General features: G+C 39.7%; 1 protein-coding gene across 1 annotated transcript; it reads left to right on the top strand.

The window, feature by feature from the left end:
• The first annotated feature begins 1,109 nt into the window (after positions 1 to 1,109).
• On the top strand, positions 1,110 to 13,652 carry atg4da (autophagy related 4D, cysteine peptidase a). Its single transcript, XM_008277105.1, has 11 exons — positions 1,110 to 1,435; positions 3,859 to 4,126; positions 4,267 to 4,350; positions 4,763 to 4,936; positions 5,514 to 5,865; positions 5,994 to 6,058; positions 6,186 to 6,337; positions 6,446 to 6,524; positions 10,182 to 10,258; positions 10,991 to 11,110; positions 12,414 to 13,652. Exons 2-11 carry the CDS (start codon positions 3,910 to 3,912, stop codon positions 12,591 to 12,593), a joined length of 1,500 nt encoding a protein of 499 aa, XP_008275327.1. The 5' UTR covers positions 1,110 to 1,435; positions 3,859 to 3,909; the 3' UTR covers positions 12,594 to 13,652.
• The last annotated feature ends 716 nt before the right edge of the window (positions 13,653 to 14,368 follow it).

Genomic DNA, 14,368 nt, shown 5'->3' with positions numbered 1-14,368 from the left:
CATTCCATTACAGATGAAAGTCGTGTCATTGAAAATGTTAATTAGGTAACATAAAAGTATAATAAGGGAATTTATTTTATTTGGATTATAATTGGTGCATTAATGTGTAAGCAGTTTTTGTATGTTGCATCAGATTGCATGGATCTAATTTGAACTTTTCTGTATGAGGCAGCAACTAATGATTATTTCATTACTGATTAATCTGCTGGTTGTTTTTTCAATGAAGCAATTTTACATTGATTGGTTCTGACAACAGTAAAACAGTCAATCATTATTATCCAAAGTGCAAAGTGGCACCTTTAGAATGCTTTCTCAGACATTAAATGAAATTATTAACATAACTTTAGAGAAGAAAATCCTCAAAGGAGAAGCTGAAACCAGGAAATGTTTTTTGTCATTGTTACCTCAATAGTCTGATAGCAAAACATAATGTGTTATTAAACTATTTGTATGTTAACTAGGAACTACAACATTTAAACATCTGTAGTGCAGCAACGAGTACGATATTTTGTAGTGGAATGGTGGTATGAAGTCGCAAAAAAAGTATCAAGTTTGTACTTCAATACAAGCGTAAATGTGCTTGTTCCACTCCACCACTGGTGAAGGATCATCAGACAGCAGTTCAGTCCAAAACAATAAAAAAGTAAGGGTTTGTGGCTTCACGTCACTTAAGCAGGACAGCAATGTTGTGTAAAAAAAAATGCAGATTTTTTTATTTGCAAAAGTGAAACATCCCTCATTATTTTAAATCTGTGCAAATAAGATGTATTTATTAAACATTCAAAAAATAACAGAATATTGCAAGCTCTTCACCCTACTATGTGAAGTGCCTTGAGATGACTCATGTTGTGAGTTGGCACTTTTTAAATGAAATGGAATTTAATTTACATGAACACAAATACGAAGATTTTACATTTATTATTGGCTCATTTGTAGCCCAAAGTTCAGATTGCATAACAGTAGGAGTTAATATTAGCTAATAGCACCCTCGGTATGGATATAAGTGCAATATTATCCAATCAGCTTTCGCGCACTTTATGACTTCAGCCAATCGCGTCTCTTCAGGAAAGGACAACAGGAAGTAAATGCCCTCTGCTGTCTCAGGGAGCTATCAAAGCGGTGGCTGACCAGGGATCCAGACTTGCTATGTTCCGGCTTATCTTCGTCTATGTGTGTACAAATTACTTCGTTTGGTAAATGGAGGAACACTTACCTTCCTCACATCAGCTGTGTTTTGTTGGAAAATCATAAAAGTCTTTGGTGAATTAGCCCTGAGTGTAACGAGGTAACGCCGGGGCTAGCGTCTCATACCGCTGAAGTTAGCTTGTTCAGCAAGCTAGTGTCAGACTGCAGACGTATGCGAGCAGAGAGGAAATCGGCGAAATGAGTGAACCAACTACAAGGTACCGACCAGCTTAACCGTCGTCTGCATCAGGTATGTAGTTATTGGTTAGTGAATCTATAATTTAAGGCGGAAAATGTGTGTTTAAGTGTGTACTGTTACGCTACCGGCGACTCCTGTTGTACAGGATATTGAATTTACTGTTTGGGTGTTTAGAAATGGTCGGAAATCCAGCTGACATACTCAAAGAAACCACACACTGTCCGTGTCGTGACAGGTAATATTTAAGCATTTCTGCAGCAAAGCACTCTAACTATATTACCCTGTGAATGATAATGACCACCATAATCAGATGACTTTCACAGACGCAGAAAAAGCTCGACATACCGGTTGTCAAATGGTAATCACATGATGAGGGCTTTTTTTTTTTTTTTTTTTCTCACAGAAACGTTTTCATCAGTGCGATCGGTGACTACACGCTGTAGCACTGTCTGTCCTCTGCTGAAACTACTGCTCATCAGTTTCAGGGCAGCAGGGGAGTGTCGCTGGTGTTTTCCTAAACCGTTTTCGGGCATTGTGAAATTAGTAGTTGACTGATTTTTCGCGCTTACGCCGACAAATTTGGGTTTGTTTATGCTTTTTAGGAAAATCGGGACTTGACTTTGACCTGCAGATGTTACAACTTAAAAGTTCGCTCCTAGCTATTTGACAAAAAATAAACAAGAACAACAAAAAATACAGTGTATAGCTTTTTTAGGAACTTTTGACTAGGGCTGCAATTGCTATTTTTATTTCTTTTTAAAATCACTGGATATGATCAACATTATTTTAGTTACTCAATAATTGTATCAATACAACTCATTTCATAAAGAAACTTACAAAGTGTTTTACAATAAAAACAAGATAGTTCAAGTAAATAAGTTTCAAAATGGCAAATGTCACAAGATAATTATTAGGTAAACCCTAGCAAATACCAACAGTTAAGAAGAAGCTATATAATAACAGTGAGTCTTTTGTGGGATTTAAAAGATGATATTGATTTTGTCTGCTGAGACCTCCATGCAGGGAGTTGAGGTGAGGGGCCTGAACTAAACTTTACTAACAACGTAAGAGTTTTGAACTTCGAGTAGGGCTGTGCTCGGGGAACTGCAGGCAGTGATAAGACTCACAGGGAGTTAGCAGATCACAGATGTAGGCAGGACCATTCAAAGCTTTAAAAACAAGCAGTAAGATCTTAAATTTAGTTATTAAACTCATTAGTAACTAGTCAAAGGAAGTAAAGATTGGTGCGTGTTAAAAGCTTGGCAGCAGCATTTTGAATTAGCTGCAGTCTTTTAATGTATCACATGCTAGTACCACAATAAAGAGTGTTACAGTAGACAAGTCTGGAGGAGATGAAAGCATTTTTCAAGTCTGCAAGGGAGAGTAATGGTCTGGTCATGGTTTAGTTATCTTAGCTGGGCAAAGCAAGACTGTACCGCTTCAGTTACCTGAGCATCAAAAGGCAATTTAGAGTCAAAAGAATACATAAACTCAGACCAGAGGAGAGATTGTTAATGTTGCAAAAAATCAAAATGCAGTAGGAAATGGACATCAAAGTTTCTCAGATCAAAGAATGTCAAATCTAGGTTGACTTGTTTTGGTTGAGTCCAAAACCCTAACAATGTACTTTCACACTCAGCGTAAACATCACAGAATAAAGGGAGCTCATTTTCATTTTTAGCAAGCTGGAACCAGCAGAATATTTTTTCTCGAATTAATGTTATAAAACAATTTACTGTCCATCAACTATCAGCCAGTCAATTTTTTAGTTTGTCAAGTGGACAGAGTTTCAACAGTTTTTATGTAATTTGACAGTTTCTTGTAAGATAAACATCAGCACTTCAGCAGTTTCTACTAAAATTACATAACCAAGAAACGAGCATCACAACAAGTTAATCTGTAACATCAGTCTTTAACATCAGTCAGTCAGTAAAAACGTGTAAAAAAATGTAGTCGATCTGTGAAATCCTATTGACTAAAGTGAGCCTGTCCACTGCAATTTGTTGAATTTAAAACTGTTTGTCCTCTGAAGAGCTTGAGATTAGACAGCATGTGTAAAGTTTAAGACAGACTATTCAAATACTAAATAAATATGTGCAGCAAGAGCCATCTGACCACAGCCAGTCAAATCATGTTTTTATGTACATAGCTCTCTATTCTCAGGCCCTTTATTTAGATAAAGAATTTAAATAAAATAATACTCTCTGCAGGACACACAAGCTGCATATACAGCGCAAACCAAAGTACCAGAAGAAAAGTAGAATGCCAGTATTGACAGGTTGAAGAACAAGTAAATACTAAGCGTAATAAGTTAAAGAGTTTCAAGCTTTTATCCTGTGAAGCGTCTTTGAGTTTTTGAAAAGCGCTATACAAATAAAATGAATTATTATTATTATAAAGTGAGGGATGAAGATGTATGAACAGTTAATATTTTACTTTGTCTCTTGCTCCTTTTCTCCTCTTTCCTCCATCAGTCCAGTGTTGGAATGAGGAGTACCAGAGTTCAGCTCTGAGGGTTCAGAGGGATGAACTCAGTTTCCCCCAGCGCAGCACAGTACGTCGGGGGAGTGATGCAGGATGAGCTGGTGGAAAGTCGGAGGCAGCAGCCCCCAGAGCGCCAGAACAGCTTTGGACTCAGGCTGCCTCAAACTCCAGACACCAGCAGAGAGGCAACCAGAGAGCCAGATGAGATGGACAGACTCAAAGCCAAAATGATGTCAGCATGGAACAACGTCAAATATGGTTTGTAGTCCAGGGTTCTCGCCACCTTTATAACAGAGTAATGGCCTGTTACGCTACTGCCTGAAAAAGTTACGCTTACGTACATGTAAGGATTCCTGCTTTTAGGTCCTTTCACCAACGTTTTTCTTTTCTCTTTGCAGGTTGGACTGTTAAGTCTAAAACCTCCTTTAACAAGATATCACCAGTCACTATCCTGGGACATTCTTATCTGCTCAACAGTGAAGGTAAGCTCCAAATACATTGTAAAAATCAAAACCCTTTCAGCAGATACTGTTTTTCCTTTCTTGAAAGAGAAACTTTAAGAAGAACAGACCCCAGATGTTGTAGTGATGTGTGTTCTGGTTAACCACAATGTTATACACCCTTTTCCTTCTGAAAGCTTGTCTGGTTTACATAAGAAAACTGTGCAGTAGGAGAAAACTAGACAAAAGCTTTCATCATTTTCTTTTCTCAGAATAATTTGAATAATATCTACTGTAGATATTATATATGGATATATGTAATCTGTATAACTGAGCGTTTTCATTTGAAATTAACACCACACACAGCTTCTTGCTACAATAAATATTGCTCCTTTTCATTTTCTTTTTTTCCCTTTCTGTCCCCCCCCCATCCCTTCGCCTCATTCCCTCTCAGACGAGGTGGAGCGGTTCCGTCTGGCTTTTGTGTCGAGGATCTGGCTGACCTACAGGAGGGATTTCCCTCAGCTGGAGGGCTCCACCTGGACTACAGACTGTGGCTGGGGCTGCATGCTGCGCAGTGGGCAGATGCTGCTGGCACAGGGGCTCCTGGTCCATTTGATGCCCAGAGGTGTGTGTCTCTCCATCTGTTACACACATTTTTACATGGATTTGGTGGTATGAGACAGCCAGTCAGCGCCTTCTAACAGGCTGGTTAATTTTTGCAGCCTGATTAGCAGGGAAAAAAACTCCTGTTTTCGCTTAAGTATGATACTTGCATGTATTTATGTCTGCACAACACAAGTAAAACCAAAATCTAAAAATACCACCTGATCTCCTTCTATCCTCTGTCTTTGTCCAGTTGCTCCTCCTTATATTTCTGCTGTCTGCCTTTATTTAGTCAAACTTAGTATATTTAGCTGCTTATCTCTGCTAGTTTTCCCTTTGTTTTATCCCCATATTTTCTAGGCCTTATAACCCCTTTTTTGTTTCTTTCTTTTTGTACTGTTGTTTGTCTTCAAAGTCCCTTGTGCACTGCTTTTCTTCTGCTGTGTCTATTTATAACATGATTTCATTGTGTGCCCATACTAATTCTTATGCCACTCAGAAGAAACTACACTGAGTGTGAAAGACTGTAGGATAAAATACAAGCAGATTCCGCCTTGCTGTACTTACATACTAAGTACAAGTCTTTCTGTATTCTATAGATTGGGCTTGGCCAGATGCTCAGCAGCTAACTGATGTGGACTTTGAAGTATTCCGACCACGGTCCCCGGCTCGGGCCGGAGGGGTCCCCATCCCTTCCTTTGGTTCTCCGCGAGGATCCAACACCCCTGAGAAGTCCCTGTCAAGCAGTCAGGCATCCAGATGTGGCCAGAAGAAATGGCCTGAGTCTGTAAAGGACCGGCAAGCAGAACCCATCCACCACAAGCTTGTCACCTGGTTTGGGGATCAACCCTTGGCACCTTTCGGTGTTCACCAGCTGGTGGAAATTGGCAAAGGTTCGGGGAAGAAGGCTGGTGACTGGTACGGCCCCTGTATAGTGGCACACATACTACGGTAAGGGCTTTATGTTTAAAGAGGGAATGTTTTTACAAGCAAGGCTTTACTATTTTTTGAAATAATTTACACAGTTCACACAGTTAAGCATTTATAGCAGTCATGAAGTTCTTATTTTTTTCCCTTAGGAAAGCTGTTGCAAAAACCTCTGTGGTCCAAAACCTGGCTGTTTATGTGGCTCAGGATTGTACAGGTGAGATTTTTAGACAAGATATTTGTTCAGTTTCATAATTTGTGATTGTGAGAGTTAAGTTCAGAGATATCAGAATGTTCATCTATTTGCTCTAATATTTTTTTTGTTTTACGTCTTTGCATTGTAGTGTACAGAGAGGACGTGGTGCGTCTGTGTGATCTGTCACTAAGCCAGACTGTCCCTGATCCATCCAGCCAAGCCTGGAAGTCTGTCATCATACTGGTGCCTGTTCGGCTGGGAGGGGAGGCCCTCAACCCGTCCTACATTGAATGTGTCAAGGTTGGTATGTTCTGCTTCACGCCATTCATCCACTGATTCCTTTGTGTGCCCAAGAAGAATGTTGTAATTGCCTAACATAATGTCTTTAACATTTGTGTTCATTTTCAGAACATTCTAAAGCTGGATTGTTGTATTGGGATAATTGGAGGAAAACCGAAGCATTCGCTCTACTTCATTGGCTTTCAAGGTGAGAATCGGCCTCTTATTCTTGTTCTTGTAAATACTTAAGGGAAGTAAATGTTCCTCTGTGTTCTCAAGATAAATCAGCCATTGTATACTTCTGCTGAACATGTAACATATGTCTGCTGTCCTTAAATCTCTCATATTTGTTTCAGCACGTAAGCAATAGGAAATATTGGATTGATTGCATTGATCAGGAACTTAGATGATGTAACCGCTGCTGAGACAGACTTAAAACCTGGCAGGCAAACAAACACTTCCCAAAATTAACATGTCACTAATTTCCTCTTTCTGGAACAATGACTCTATAATAAAAGTGTGAAAGCCAAACCTTGTTATAGAGTTACACTTTTTAAGAGGGAAGTGGGCTCTTTTTTTTTTTTTTTAACACATATGCAGATTTTTACTGGAGCAAGCATCTGTCATTATTAAAAGGAAGTGAAATATATAGCTCTCTCTTGGCTTTGGCCTCTCTGCTCTGCTTTGATAACTGCTATGACAGTCAGTGGGGAACTAGATTTGAGAATAGGGGAAATGTTATGACAGTAATATATGGCAGAGCCATTTTTCTGTATGTGGTCAATTAGCACTTAATTGATTTTATAGTGTAATGCTGTGATTTATACACATCGACAAAATTGTTGGTACCCCTCGGTGAATGAAAGAAAACCCCACAATGGTCACAGAAATAACTTGAATCTGACAAAAGTAATAATAAATAAAAATTCTGTGAAAATTAACCAATGAAAATCAGACCTTGCTTTTGAACCAGGGTTTAACAGTATTATTTAAAAAGCCCGTTCCTCCATGGACTGTATTCCGCTGCAGTCTTCGTCTCAATGTTGAATTCCTCTGCCATGTCTCTATTCTCCTCATTGTTGAACTCTCCACCGTTGTCCGTTGTCCACGAGTGCATGAAGGAGTTGACGATCTCCAAGGGCTTCTTGGTCCTCACAATATTTCCAGCACTGAAGCATGTGAAGTGGCCGATGATGTGGAGGTACCATACACCGGGTTCCAGCTCATGTAGATCCATTGCCACAGTTTCGTTGTATTCTGAGGCTAAGGGCAAACCAACCGCAGGTTTGGGCTTGGTCCTGCTGTATCTCTGACATATCTCACAGTCACGAATGATCTCCTGTAGAATGACTGAACAATCTTTGTCAGTATTTCCAGAGCTTTGGATAAGCCTCTGCAACCGGTCTGCGGAGGCGTGGCCAAACTGCTTGTGAAGCTTCACGAGAACTTTACGCTTCTCTTTTGTAGACATCTCTGCTGTGACAATGAGAATTTCACTTTCATTACAGCTCACTTCTGCATTTGTATCTCTAATGTCCACACAATAGTGTCCCGAACTTGTGAGCTCAAGAGGCACTGGTTGCTTGACCATGACAACTCTGTCATTCTCCATGTCTAAAACAGTTCCTGCTCTCTTTAGAGACATTTTGCTCAGCAATAAGGGAATATTAGCAGGAACAACTTCAGTTACAATGTGGCATTTTGTTTGACCGATCTTGGCAGGAAGCTTTACTCCTCTGTTGGAGTGTACCACTTGACCATCTCCAAATCTGAAAGGTCTGCAGCTTGGAGATTCTGTCTGTAGCAATTTGTTGATTTGGCTTTGGCTCAGGTCCATAATGTAACTATCCAGCCACTTCTCCCCACAAACGGTACGTGTGCATGCAGTGTCAATGATAGCTGATCCCAGTGATTCAGCTAGGAAGATCTCAGAGTCCGTAATTACTGCTTTGGTAAACAGTGTAATGTTACACTCCTCTACGTTACCGTCTTCTGTCAACTTAACTTCATTCCTCCGATGAGGACAGTCTTTAGCCCAATGGTACATGCTCTGGCAAATGGCGCATTTTGTTCGCTTACCGTACTTGTCGAGTGGATTAGTACCTTTCTGTGGCTGCCGCTGTCTGCTCTGTGACGGGCTCTGTCTGAATTTGCCTGGTGATCGTTGCTTTGTGAAAAAGGCTGCATCTTGAGTCTCGCTGCCGTTGCTTACTCCGGTAGTTTTCCTCCGAAAATCCTCTTCAGTGCTGACTTCATGGAGGCAAATGTGAAATCCATGCACGCTGTGAGCGCTAGCTGCCTACTCTTCTCCTTGAGACAAGCCGTGTCCAGGAGTTTAAACGCCAACACAGCGTCAGGCAAGGTCATGTTGTACTTCTTCATGCGGTTGTATCTTTGCTCGAAATCTATTATGTAGTCCGCCATGGACACCGCACTGTCTTTGGATACCAAGTCAAAATGGGAATAAGCTTCATAAGCGCGGTCTTTTTCTTCTCTTAAGAATACCGCGTCCAGCTTAGCTAGCAAGGTTTCCATACCGTTGTCTTGGTTCAGATCATCCGCGGGTATTTCCAAAGCAGTCTCTCTGGCTCTCCCTTCAAGCCCCAGCACCACCGCCAGTGCCTGCTTCTTTTTGTCCAAGTCCGTAACAAGTCTCTTTTCCAGCACTCGTATGGCCTGGCTTCGTCGAACTTCGGCGGTACTCTGTAATTGGTAACCATCCTCTGCTACCATGAAAATGCTAAAAAAAAAAAAAACGTCTTTCGTTTCCGAGAAAGTTTGTTTTCACCGCCATGTTCATTGCCGGAGCAAAACCAATAACATAGAGAGGTCTCACTTCCTCCCACGATAGATCATTACCTCGCACAGGAAGTTAACAAACATAGCAGAGCCTCCTCCATGTTTCACAGTAGGGACAGTGTTTTTTTCTTGATATGCTTCATTTTTGCATCTGTGAACATAGAGCTGATGTGCGTTGCCAAAAAGTTCCAGTTTTGTCTCGTCTGTCCATAGGACGTTCTCCCAGAAGCTTTGTGGCTTGTCAACATACAGTTTAGTAAATTCCAGTCTGGCTTTTTTATGATTTGTTTTCAACAATGGTGTCCTGCTTGGTCGTCGCCGATGAAGTCCACTTTGGCTCAAACAATGACGGATGGTGCAATCTGACACTGATGTGCCTTGACCTTGGAGCTCACCTTTAATGTCTTTAGAGGTTGTTTTGGGCTCTTTTGTTACCATTCGTATTATCAGTCTCTTCGATTTGTCATCAAGTTTCCTCCTGTGGTCACGTTTAGAGAGATTGGCTACAGTCCCATGGATCTTAAATTTCTGAATATGTGCAACTGTAGTCACAGGAACATCAAGCTGCTTGGAGATGGTCTCATAGTCTTTACCTTTAACATGCTTGTCTATAATTTTCTTCTAATCTCCTGAGACAACTCTCTCCTTCACTTCCTCTGGTCCATGTTTAGTGTGGTACACACCATGTCAGCAAACAGCACAGTGACGACTTGTAACCCTATAAATAGGCTGACTGAGTGATTACAAGTTTGTAGACACCTGTGATGCTAATTAGAGGACACGCCTTGATTGAACATGTCCCTATGGCCACATTATTTTCAGTCTTTTCTAGGGGTCCATCATTTTTGTCCAGGCCTGTTTCATGAGTTATTTTTTTTAAATAATTCTGTTAAATCACGGTTCAAAAGCAATGTCTGATTTTCATTGCTTAATTTTCATAGAATTTTTATTTATTATTACTTTTGTCAGATTCAAGTTATTTCTGTAACCATTGTGGGTTTTTCTTTCATTAACCGAGGGGTACCAACAATTTTGTCCATGTGTGTCATTCCTCTCTATGTGGCAGATGAGCAACTGCTGTATCTGGACCCTCACTACTGCCAGCCGATGATTGATGTCACACAGGTCAACTTTTCACTGGAGGTTTGTTGCCCCAACTGCATGTCTCATTACCTCTCTTGCACCTTCATATTAGCCTTTTTATCTGTTTTTCTCGGATAATTCTGCACTTGAACAATGTCACTTTCACACCTAACAGTGTTTGTAAGTAAAATTAAAGAGCCCACATTTACAAGTTTCAAAAATATTATTTTGGGCTTTACAAGAATATGTTTACATTATTTTAATGTAAAAAAAGAAACATTATTTGCTGAAGCACTTTTGTTTTAGCCCCTGTCTCTTTTAGGATTCCCTCGTGAAAGCACAGTATAATTTGATTGGTCAGCTAGTCCGATGAAAGTCAGCCTATGTTGGTTATGTCGTATCTCTGATTATGAGAATGTAGCACTGGCAGAATTGGCTCCAGTGAAGACATAGTGGCAGACTGCTATGCAGCTGTTCATTCTTTCTTTGAAGCAGCGCCAAACTAGCCGCTAGGCAAGCATTATGCAAATATGTTGCATTGTGACATAAATAAGTAACAGAAGAAACACACAGACTTTAAATGAGGCGGCTCAGGCAGATGCAGGATAGTGTTTTCTGTGGGAAAGAATAACCCCTTTTGGGGAGAGCTATAAAGAACACTACATAAAACACTAAAGGAAGGGAACAACTCAAGAACATAATATGTGCTTTTTACAGATGGTTATCCAGTTATTGACTTGGTATCATTTGATTCTGTTGACATAATCCATGTCTCCTTTTATCACTCTGCAGTCGTTCCACTGTAGCTCTCCCAAAAAGATGCCCTTCAACCGCATGGATCCCAGCTGCACGATCGGCTTTTACGCCAAGAACAAGAAAGACTTTGAGTCTCTATGTTCTGCTGTTAGCATGGTGAGTTTTACACCCTCCTCCCACTTATGTGACTCTAATTTTAACAACAGTGATTGCCAGAAATGGGCAGAAAATTGCAGCTTCTGTTTTCTATTCTGTGTGTATCTGTTCATCAAATTTAGAGCAAAATGCTGAAACAATTTTTTCCATTAATTAATTGTTGAAACTAAAAAGGTGGCAGGTGTCTTAAAAATGACTAGCTACTACTTTTCTGTGTTTTACATAATTACAAATTCCATGTCTGAGTTCAGTGCTTTTAGGTGGACAACAACAAGCAATTTGAAGACATCACATTGTGCCCTGGGAAAATACATTTAATGCTGGAACAATTAGTCAACCGGCCGTTACTCTGCTACTACTTTGACAATTGATTATTTCAGCCATTATTTTAAGCAAATAGTGCCAATCATGCTCTGGTTACAGTTTCAGAAATGTGTGTCTTTGCTGCTTTTCTTTATTGTCTATGATAATAAATTTAACATCACTGTCAACATGAAAAAGTGACAACCAGAGCAATCAACAAAAAAAATTCTTAGTTGCTCACCTTCATACACTGTACATACTCAACACAAGTAATTGTGAAAATAATCCACTAATTATAACTATGGTAACTTTTGCCCAGAAACTTGTTGAAGGCTGTATGTGTGTACTCTTTTAGTCTGACATGTTTTTAATCCACCTGCATATATGATATACAGTCATCCTCAAATTTATTAATACCCTCCCATTCAAGATGGACAAAAACAGCTGTCACTGAAATAAGTTGAAATTGACAAATGTAATAATAAATAAAAAAATTATGAAAATCATGACATTGCTTTAAAATTGTGGTTTAACATTTTTTTTTCAAAAAAAACAAACAAACAAACAAAAAAAACAGACTAACAAGCACAATGGGACCTGTAAACTAATATTTTATTGAACAACCCTTTGAGGCAATCACTGCAATCAAGTGTCTTCTGTAACTCTCAATCAGACTTCTGCACCTGTTGATAGGTATTTTGATTTTGGCCCACTGCTCATCAGCAAAGTGCTCCAATTTGTTCAGGACAGTTTTTTTTTTTTGGTTTGTTTGTTTTTTAATTATTCTTTTCAACCACAGTTCAAAAGCAATGTCTTACTTCACTAAATTATAGTTTAGCAAATTTTTATTATTACTTTTTCAGTTTCTTGTTACTTGAGTGACTATTGTAAATTTTGCCTTTTCTTTAGTGGAAGGGTATGAATACATTTCAGGACGACTGTATTCTGTGATATTTTGAGACCATCTATTTGACTGAGTGTTTTTTGAAAATCCTGCCAGGCTCTGTCATCATCCAAGGAGAAGTACCCCGTCTTTACCTTTGTAGAGGGCCAGAGTCAGGACTATGGACTTGAAGGTCACAGCAGCAACCACAGCGGACCTGCAGCTCACATCCTTCCTCCGGGCAAACTGGGCAGGAGTAACAACAGAAGTAACAGTGATGAGTTTGTCTTCCTTTAAGGCTCTGAGGAAGATGCTCTCCCAGCTGCCACCTATAGGAGGCAGACATAGACACTTGATTTTGTTTAAAAGAGAGACACGACTCTGTTGAGGGTGTACCTGCAGGCTGGATATTGCTCTTTAGTGTGTCTCCCTCATCACCTCTGTGTGGGTGACAATTAAAAGCTAACAGGCATTAATGAGTACTGGCTGGAGCACTGCTTCACTGGTCGTTTCATCAAACATCTAAAACCCTCACAGTCAAGCAAAATTACACTCGACAGAAGATCTTCTTAATATTTAATGCGCTCACTGGTCAGGTGGGGGGGGCTGCCTCATATAGATCTTGACTTGTATATTATGCCATCTGCTGTACATCTCGTTTTTATCTTTCATTCTTTACATTTATTTATCAGGTTTATGAATGTGTGTTTGCGAATGTGAGTGATGGGTTAGTGTAATTTATTTGTTTAGTCTTTAATTGTACAGATGCATTGAGGAGTCCATCACGTTGCACCCCAAAAAAGGTTCAGATTCTTCCAGGAGCGTCCTGAACGGATGTGAATTCATTGTAGTTTGGCTGAAATCACACGAATGACCCTTGGGCCTCAATTCCAAACACCCGCAGCTTTGGCTCTTTATTATTTATCATTTAGAAACATAAAACACTCTAAAAAAAAATCTGCTATTACATTGTTCCTGCTGCTTAAAGAGCTACTACTACCACGTTCAGGTGTGAAGAGAAATGATCCCCTTCAGCTGGAGTTGGACGTCTGTCTTTACCTGTTTGACTCCCTCATGAAGCAGGATTACAGAGTGACCTGGATACTTTTGCAAAGTAAAAACTAAAACAGCTCTCTTTATTTAAGTACGAGTAAGTTCTACGTTTTATTTTGCAAAGTTATACAGCCAAGTAAATAAGACCAACTCAAGCTCAATAGAGTTCGATCTTTAAACTTCAGTTGCAATGTGAGTGTGTTTTGTTTGTCCCTTTTTTTACATGAAGGCTACTACTGGAAGTTGCACTACTACTGTTATTGAGTTTATTGTCCTGATTAAACTTCAAACACTGGAATTCCATTTTATTTGTGTGCCATACTTTGTAGATTTGTACATTTGAAGATCTGCACTCTATTTTGTTCATACCTGTAAACTGTGAAAAAGAAGAACTAAATGCAGTGGTAGTCTTTGGAAAATGATTTGCTCAGAAGAACGAGTGTATTAAGCATGACTTTGTTTTGCAGTTACACTGTGCTGGAAACTCGTCTTTCATGGTTCAGAGGTGGTATGACGCTAACTTGTACTCACCAACGGATGTGAAATATCTCAGCAAGAACCTAAAGATTAGAACACAAGCATGCTGATGTCTCCGATTTGTCACTGATATTTTCTCTTTCATCACAGTGGTGGATGAGTGCAGTAATTACAGCATACAACAGGAGTGCTTCCTCGTGCAATAGCACTTAAATGTCATTGATCCAAACTGAAACATTCCACAATAAGTACGTTGCTTCTACATTGAACAGTTGGGTATTTGCTCTTGTGTAAAATTACCAATAGATGGATGGATAGAACTTTATTTATCCCTTTGGTAGAACCTCAGGGGAATTGTTGTACTAGCAACAACACAACACCAACACAACATTAGTAATAATAGTAATAATAATAATAATGGATACAGTAACAAAATTGCCAAAGTGCCTAAATATTCCACACAGTCTGGTGATAGAGCATGATGCTCTATCTCACCCCAATGTCCTCACTCCTCACCCCTCGCTCCCCACCTCTCCCCACTT

This window comes from Stegastes partitus, unplaced genomic scaffold (assembly GCF_000690725.1).
Source record: "Stegastes partitus isolate 25-593 unplaced genomic scaffold, Stegastes_partitus-1.0.2 Scaffold3, whole genome shotgun sequence".
NCBI classification, from domain to species: domain Eukaryota; kingdom Metazoa; phylum Chordata; class Actinopteri; family Pomacentridae; genus Stegastes; species Stegastes partitus.
The sequence above is the reverse complement of the archived record's forward strand: the minus strand, read 5'-3'. Positions and strand labels throughout refer to the sequence as shown.

What these genes read in the sequence shown, in the direction of transcription:
- atg4da (XM_008277105.1), top strand. Translation starts at nt 3,910, where the DNA reads ATGAACTCAGTTTCCCCCAGCGCAGCACAGTACGTCGGGGGAGTGATG. An exon ending in TGTGGCTCAGGATTGTACAG is followed by an intron (nt 6,059 to 6,185) that starts GTGAGATTTTTA and finishes TTTGCATTGTAG; the next exon opens with TGTACAGAGAGGACGTGGTG. An exon ending in CCTACATTGAATGTGTCAAG is followed by an intron (nt 6,338 to 6,445) that starts GTTGGTATGTTC and finishes GTTCATTTTCAG; the next exon opens with AACATTCTAAAGCTGGATTG.